Source organism: Argentina silus, assembly GCF_951799395.1.
Source record: "Argentina silus genome assembly, chromosome: 2".
NCBI lineage: Eukaryota > Metazoa > Chordata > Actinopteri > Argentiniformes > Argentinidae > Argentina > Argentina silus.
In genome coordinates, this window is record NC_139656.1 from 13,048,185 (window position 1) to 13,056,964 (window position 8,780).

At 38.3% G+C, this 8,780-nt stretch overlaps 1 protein-coding gene across 1 annotated transcript; it reads right to left on the reverse strand.

Annotated features, from left to right (window-relative positions):
- Positions 1-569: 569 nt before the first annotated feature.
- Positions 570-7,574, reverse strand: crtam (cytotoxic and regulatory T cell molecule). The gene is made up of 11 exons (XM_083665560.1): positions 7,521-7,574; positions 4,766-4,906; positions 4,361-4,513; positions 4,017-4,136; positions 3,487-3,648; positions 2,804-2,899; positions 2,292-2,372; positions 1,833-1,898; positions 1,498-1,647; positions 1,118-1,198; positions 570-970 (listed from the first exon to the last, which is right to left on the reverse strand). The coding sequence occupies exons 1-11, from the start codon at positions 7,564-7,566 to the stop codon at positions 819-821; spliced, it is 1,248 nt and encodes a 415-aa protein (XP_083521686.1). The 5' UTR covers positions 7,567-7,574; the 3' UTR covers positions 570-818.
- Between the last annotated feature and the right edge of the window lie 1,206 nt (positions 7,575-8,780).

Below are 8,780 nucleotides of genomic sequence, written 5' to 3' on the forward strand. Positions count from 1 at the left end.
TTGTTCAAGTGAAATCTGTTAAAATCCCAAAACAGCCCATTGACGGGTTTTTGAAGAAAATTGTCATTATATGGTAATTAGTGGCGGCGACATGCGACTGGAAATGATAGAACACAAATGTGTGGCAGCCTGGGAAAACCCATTGTGTTTACTTTGTATGATGTTTATGTGTCTGAAAACTAGTTGTTGATTGAAAAATGATGATCCATTTTATTAAACTAATACAATAATTTGTTTATACAACGAGCCACTTCGCAATCCTGTTTGGCTGGCATCATTATCACTGACCTGTCAACTTCGCGAGGATGTTTTGAAAACTGGACGCGGGAACGGGGCATGACAGAAGTCCAATTTCTATTCGCTCTACTCCAGAACCTGCTTTGCACCTGTTCAAACCTCTTCAAAGATTTAAAAAGCACCTAATTGGTGTAAGTATGGTTGGGGGCACTTCATCTATACCTATCAGATGTGTTTATGTCTTTGCTTTGGATAATGGCGAGTGGGTCAAGAGGAAGGAAGAAATCGAATAGAGGAGCAACGTGAGAATGCGTCAGTGAAGTAATTTTAATGGCATATAAACATTGTTTAGTACATTGTTGAGCACAGAACAATGCATAATATATCTCACAGTTTTCAAGTTTTAGACATAGTAAGGCAATATAACATTCAATATATACATTCATATGAGAGTAAAATAAATAGCCGCGTATGATCTGGTATTACAGACACGTTATGAAATAATAATAATAATAATAATAATGGATTGGAATTTGTTCTGCTAAAACAGTTGATCTATATCTATACACCCAACGTAAACCTTACAGTTCTGTCTCCTTGATCTGAGGGTTGTTGTTTGCTCCGTTTGTCTGTGAAATTACTTGAATTTCCGGAGCCTCCTCTGTTTTAACCCTCGTTGTTGTTTCTGTGGGCTCTTCAACAACGTACTTTGTAAATCCGATATTGAAAAGTCCTAGAAAAAGTCAATAATTAGATAATTTTACCCCAATTGTTCATGTATATGGTTATGCATATTCATTGTGTTTCTGTATGGTTGATTTTTCCATTTCATCTTTAAGATGGCATGTGACACAATCACTCATGATGTCAAAAAGATTACCTCTGCGCCTTCGGGATTGCTTCTCTTCATGGCTTGATTTTGATTTGCTGCTCTCCACAGATTGATCCGAGTCTTCATTTTCTGTAATAATCAATACTGTCTTAATTTGTGAACACACAATGTTTAGTGCCAGACATAGACCATAAACTATGGGTGCACAACTCCGGTCCTCAAGTGCCACAGCGTACAGTATGGTGATTTCCGTTCGTGCCTGTATCGACTGATTAAGACCTGGGAAGCCTTATGTGGTTGCACTCTCTAAGGAAATCAGTGATATTAATTGATGTATTACTGAGCTAAACAAAGAAGAGCAATAGTACACAGACACATAAGAAGATCCCAAACGGTCAGTGAATGGTTTAGTACGAGTCTATATTAACCTTTTCTCCAGTGGATGTGTGCTTTTCTCAGCTTCATCACAAAGAATATGACGACAACTAGTAAAGCGAGGATGAGGCAGGTCACAAGAAAAACTAGCATCGGCGCACGTTCCCCATTGCCTCTCTGCTCCTCTATCTCGTCCAAGCTCCCTGTGATAAACAATATCAGCTTTAGCCTAATACAAACTACATATTCATGACAATGTTGCTCTAAACAGTGCTCATAGCCATGATATAGAAACATAACCAGAACAATTTGCATCAATCGTATTTATAAGTCACCCTGGATAAGTGCATTTACTGAATTACAAAAATGTGAATGCAAACAATCTTACCACCAGTACTGTTTCCTGTACTATTGTGAGGTGTGTTCTCTGTTGTCTCTGACACTGATAGCCAATCTGTAGGAAATTAATGGACATTAATACATTTTACCACTTAATAATGTATTGTATAGGCTGCATCCACCTCTCTGAGTAGGATGTATATGGCGTACATAAAATGCAATCTGAAAATTCAAATTGAATTGCATCTATACTCAAATAACAACTCTCTATGAAGCAGTGGAAAGTCACCACTAGGTGGAGAAGCAGTTCACTGAATTTCAGGGAAATGGCAACATTTCAGTTAGTTCCATTCTATTTAGTTTTTAGTTGTTTTGTTTACTATGAATAGCTTGGTTGGTGTTGTACTGGATATTGAAGCTTTGTATGTGATGTTCGTGTTTAGATTTATAATCTAGTATAATATCATCATATGTTTGTTTATTGTTAATTAAATATTGGTCTACTTACCAATAGTGCTGGTTGAATTGCTGCTAGTATCATTATAATATGTATTCTCTGTTGATTGGGAGACTGAGTAGGGTTGCTGATCTAGAATGAAAGACATTCACAAGGTAAATCCTAAATATATAATGCATTTTTTGCATTTCTAGAAACATACTGTAGCTATATCATATTTCAATTATGTTCTAATGCATGCTATTATGTAGCTACAATGATTAATTAATAAATGAACTGAACTCAAGTACAGGCTGAGGTTCACAGCACATATCGAACATTTCACAATCCACTTCCATTTCAGGAAACAAAATAGAGGTATGAGAACGGAGTGCTGCGGTTTTGCACCTGAGCAGTGCTCTCAAAACATACTGAAAACCATAAAATACTACTTGTAGATTATCCTAGGTTATGGATGTTATTTTTCCTGGACTACAGTATAACTCATGGAAATGTTCAGTGTACCTGCAGTGTATACGTTGTTTTTTTTTAATGACAAAACTGAATACTTCTACTGTACTCACTGGGCCGATACAAGTTGGTTGGTGTTGGTGTTTCTGTTGACTCCTGTGTATGTGGCCAATGAGAGGCTGTTGAAGTTGTGTGTGGTTCCTCTGTGGCTATAAGATAAATGTGAATTTCAGTTACAATACAATGCAGTATATGTTCACACCTGACATTTGAGCCCCTATCATGTGCCTTGTGTAGCGTTGTGTGTTGTGCCGTGTTTTTTTAAAAATGTTTTTCTCCCTTGTAGAAGGGAATATTGATGTCAATGGGATCAAACAAATACAGTATAAATACATCAATGAAAAACGGAAATCCAATGATTTGCTCGTGTGTGTAAGAATTTGGGGAGCCTGTATTTGTCTCAATACATGGAAATCACATGATGATGTTTGTATGGTCAAGTCAAGAAATGATGCATGGCATGTTCAAGCCCCTACAATGGGGCATTTGAAACCAATGGGAAAAGTACCTACAACATAACTGTGCATAACTGTCCATGTGTACTGACGCCACAAAACTGTACACTTTCATTTTCATGTTCCTCAAAAGGCAGATATTTCCCTCTTCAGAATTTACTTAATGGGTAATTCACAATACAAACCCTTTTGAAATCAAGCTCAAGTAGTTCAGATAACACCCTCTAACCCTAACAACACAATAAAGTTAACAAGGCAGGAATAATAAAATTGGTACTCACAATCCTGTCCGATCTTGACAAATTCCATCAGCTTTGACTTGTAAAGGGCTGGATGACGAACAATGCATTTCACCGTGACTCTCCTCTTGCTGGACTGAACAAGTAGAGTATCCAGAGAGGTATATTTGTGTGTTTTGCTGTCAAACATGTAATGGGGCTGAGCTAAATAATAAGGGAGAGGTAAACATTTATGATGATAATGACTTTGTAAAACATTACCAACAACAACAACAACAATACTGGGTGAGATACTGTGGGATATGTGGGAAACACAAAGAGGAAGTCTTCATGGTTTTAAACCTCTCTATTGTCTATGCCTCGTCACATCCCCAATTTCCTTTCACTCAAAGTATTCATATGCTGTCTTGATGGTCTATGTTTTGTATGAACAGTATATACTCTATGATTGTTGGTAATGGTTATTGATCTTTTGACCCATGCCTAGTTAACACTTTATCTATCCTGATCCTACTTTCAGGTCATGAGGTCTGAAGAGGCAATCTGATAAAAGTTTGTTGAATGACTCTTACCATAAATTTCTAACCCATTATCCAACTGCCATAAAATTTTGGGAGGTCTGCCGTTTCCATCTGCAGAACATTTGATGGCAGTCTTTCTGTTGTGTTGTGTTACCCACAGTTTTGGGGCACCTTGAAATAGCAACAACAATAAAAGTGAATTTAGGAGTTAGCTAGAGATCAAAGTTCAACCCTGTAACCTTATGCTTATAGGGCAAGCACACTACCTCCATTGCCAATAGGATTGACCCACTGAACAGAGACTGTAGTATGCTTAGATCTGTTGCTACTGTAGCCTACATACTCTATAGACCATACAGATAGAACAGTGCCATGAGAATAAGTGCCATCCTTACCCAAAACTGTCACCTTAACTTGTTTCTTTGCCGTTCTGTGACTGTAATGAAAGCATGTATAGAGGCCTCCATCTTTAAAGGTGACATCAGACACACTGACTGAAAACTCTGTCTCCGACAAGTTGACAATCCTGTAGCGCTTGTCCTTTAAAACTGTAAATTAAAATGCAACAGCAAGAAGGAACTTAGTACAAGTATCTACTTGATTTCATGTTGAGCACACATCATACATAAAACAAAATAAATGTTATAGATGTGAGTGTACAATATTACCAATTGGGTATTGAACCCCAGCTTCGGCATTAGCTGTAAGAGCCAACTCAAGTCTTTCAGTTACTCATCACATCACACAAGCATATTCACCCACAATACCAATAACTTGACCTGTTGGTGTAATATTCTCACCTTTTTTGTGATTGAAGAACATCAGATATTCCTGAGGATTTTGCCACTCCACATGGCTCTTGTTGGCATTGCTGATTGGGCACGTCATGGTTACTGTCGCTCCCTCCATCACGGTCATTTGCAGCCACTGGGCCATGGATCCTGCATTGACCCACAACAATGATTCACAATTTATACAATGGGTTGAGAAAAACAAGTATTGTGATTGGCCAAGAGGCGTTGGAAGCCGTGATTTAATAACAATAATGTCACGATTAAATCACTTGTGTGTGTGTGTATATATATATAATAATAAAAAATTAGACTTTATTAATCCCCGAGGGGAAATTATCTTTTTGCACCGACCCCCCCAGAAACAGCACACACATCACAGCACACTTTTAGGGAGAACCGAGCTCTGGGCTCTATTGCACAGGGTCAGCCCCAGACAGGCGCCCCTGGAGCAGCTAGGGGTTAAGTGCCTTGCTCAAGGGCACAACGCCAGTGGTGGTAGGATACCTTAGATATGCTGCCAGCAACTCTCCAGTCACCAGTTCACATCCGGCCCCCTCCCAAGGTGGGGATCAAACCAGCAACCTTCTGGCCGGCCTCTCTAACCTCTAGGCTACCTGCCGCCCCCAATACACACACACACACACACACACACACACACACACACACACACACACACACACACACACACACACACACACACACACACACACACACACACACACACACACACACACACACACACACACACACACACACACACACCACTTTATTAGGAACACTATACTAATACTGGGTAGGGCCTCCCTTTGCTCTCAAAACAGCCTCAATTCTTCGTGGCATTGATTCCACAAGTTGTTGGAAACATTCCTTTGAGATTCTGGTCCATGATGACATGATTGCATTACGCAATTCCTGCAGATTTTTCAGGTGCACTTTCAAGCTGTAAATCTCTTGTTCTACCACATCCCAAAGGTGTTCTATTGGATTCAGATCCGGTGACTGGGAAGGCCACTGAAGAACACTGAACTCATTGTCATGTTCATGAAACCAGTTTGAGATGACTTTTGCTTTGTGACATGGTGCATTGTCATGCTGGAAGTAGCCATTAGAAGATGGGTAAATTGTAGCCATGAAGGGATGCACATGGTCAGCAACAATGCTCAAATAGGCTGTGGCATTCAAGCAATGATTGATTGGTATTAACGGGCCCAAAGTGTGCTAGGAAAACATTCCCCACACCATTACACCACCTCCACCATGAGAAGGTGTACAGGTGTTCCTAATAAAGTGTCAAGTGAGTGTATATATATTCCTACGCCACAGTAGATTTGTGTATCACATTCCCTAGTTTTGTGAACTATATTTCTCAGTGCAGGGCAGAAACCACCACAATATATCATGAAATAAATATATAAAGCATTGTTTTCTTGTCACAATTTTCTGATTTGTTATAAAAGCAAGAATGGCAGAATTGCCTTGGGTTATTGTCAATATTGTCACTTGGTAGCTTAGAGAAAGTCCAACATCGTGTACTGTATGAAAACCAACTTTACATCAAGGTCTACATTATATAGCCTACAGACAAAACATTCTCAGAGTTCCATGGAACATCATTTTAAGTTCCAAATATTAACTATGCTCTTCTCATTCATACAAAGCTCCAATACTTTACATAATTCATACTAATGGAGGAAATTTATTGAAAAGTGACGTTGCGGAAGAGAATAAGAATCATGTAGTAGAAGTGGGCGGTTTTATCCACCTGGGGAAAACCTGAATAAGACCCTCTCACACCCGTAGGCATCCAAACGACCCCTCATTTCCTATCGTGTTGACTCATTGCCTCTGCCTGCCATGTCTCTACCATTGTCTGGGGGCTACAGAGAAAACTGAAGGCAGGTTGGCCACCATTGTGGGGATTGAGGTGGAGGGCGGTGTAATAGAGAAATAACAAGCGGGGGATGTATGCAGTTACAGATTAGGCAGTCAGCTTTCACACATCCTACTGTGATGCGATGCTGACAGGAAATCAAACGGTGCAGTCACTCACTGATCACATGGCGGGGGTGAAAAAGAAAGTATGCTAGAGTAGAGTAATCACGACAGTAGATGTTTGTATCATACAGTATATGAGGTAGATGACACTGAAGAAAGGCAAAAATGCCTGAAAGCATCAATTATTTAAGTGTTAATTTGCCAAATCAAATAAAACCAAATATCTTTCTATTCAAAATGTATTTCTGTGTATCTTTGAATATCCATCTCTGTCTTCAGTAGATGATGTACTATTTATGATGCATATTCCAAAATATCACATCATTCTCTAATCTGAGTGATCCAGAACAACAGTAATATGATATTGAAAGTCATACGTCAATGTATGTCTCATTAGTCATACCCATATACAATAGAGCTTTCCCATTTGAGTTTTATGCAAACAATTAAAGGCACTACAATATACTAGAGCCAAGAGCAAAACAATCCCATACTAAAGGGTATGACCATAATGAATAAGGGTATGAGAGACTGACATAAATCCTTAATGATTAAGTGAAGAAATGTACAGTTTAATCAAAATCAGTAAACATGTCTCTGATTTCAATTATACTTGTTATGTCTTTCAAAGATCACATTAAATGTACTCTCAAGCTGTGATATTAAAACAGAGCATAAACCATCACTTCATCAATATCAAATGTACCTGCTTGGGTACTTTGCACTTAATTGCAATTTACACAATCCTTTTCACTGAAGTACTCACCATTTCCAAACAAGACTAGGAAGCAAAATTGCAGTTTCAGTGCCATCTTGACTCTTGTCAGATGTCAACTCAACAGCACTTCCTCTCTGTTTTGCCATTATGTACTACATTAAGGGGGCTTCCATGACATCACACTACATTCATGGGGTTTCCACACAACACTGAATATATATATATTTTTAGGGAATCCCACATGATACATTTAAAAATAGATCACATGGGATAAAAGACAACACAATGTTGAACTAGACTCCTTTAGCAAACTCCTTACAATTCCAAAAGGTTAGGAGTGTCCATTTTGTTGTCTCTCTGACACCTCTTGAAAAGTCACCAACACTTCATCAGAATCAGAATTATTTTATTTGGCCAAGTATATTTGCACATACAGGACACTGACTTGGTGAAAGAATAAAAAGTAGATTACATTACAACATACACTCACCGGCCACTTTATTAGGTACACCTTGCTAGTACCGGGTTAGACCCCCTGTTGCCTTCAGAACTGCCTTAATTCTTTGTGGCATAGATTCAACAAGGTGCTGGAAACATTCCTCCGAGATTTTGGTCCATATTGACATGATAGCGTCATTGCTGCAGATTTGTCGGCTGCACATCCATGATGCGAATCTCCCGCACAAAAATGAATACATAAATGTCTGTTTGCTTTTCTTTTTTTTTATAAACAGCACTTACTTTTACTTTTGATACTTAAGTACATTTAAAACAATATACTTTTGGACTTTTACTCAAGTACCATTTGAATGGATGACTTTCACTTTTACTTACTATTTTTTTTGCAATTCGGGTATATTTTACACCACTGCACATTCTGTTCTATGAACCAGCTCTTAGTACAGCCAATCAGTGCTTACTGTAATGGTGACATCTAGTGGAGTTATTGAACATTTAAAACGATTATCTTTTATTTTATCTTTTTTTAAATTTATATTATAGGTTGGACTGATGCTTGAATAGGAAATAGCCTACTGATGCAGTCTTAAAACTATTAAAGGTTTCACGCAATGACTTGGAAACCTTTTTCTTACACGTCTATTACATGTGTTCTGAGGACTTAACTTGTATAATGGCACCATGGATAGATACACAGTTAAAACTTGAAATGGTCATTTAAATGTACACTTCAGTGGGTCAGTTAAATTGATTAACTAAAGCCCTCCCTTAAAATATCATAATACCCTGGGACATTACACACGTTTAGCTGAAATGAATAAGCATAATGTTCAGTAAAGTAAAAAACGA

What these genes read in the sequence shown, in the direction of transcription:
- crtam (XM_083665560.1), bottom strand. Translation starts at nt 7,566, where the DNA reads ATGGCACTGAAACTGCAATTTTGCTTCCTAGTCTTGTTTGGAAATG. An exon ending in TAATGGGTTAGAAATTTATG is followed by an intron (nt 3,649 to 4,016) that starts GTAAGAGTCATT and finishes CTTATTATTTAG; the next exon opens with CTCAGCCCCATTACATGTTT. An exon ending in TGTCAAGATCGGACAGGATT is followed by an intron (nt 2,900 to 3,486) that starts GTGAGTACCAAT and finishes TTTATCTTATAG; the next exon opens with CCACAGAGGAACCACACACA.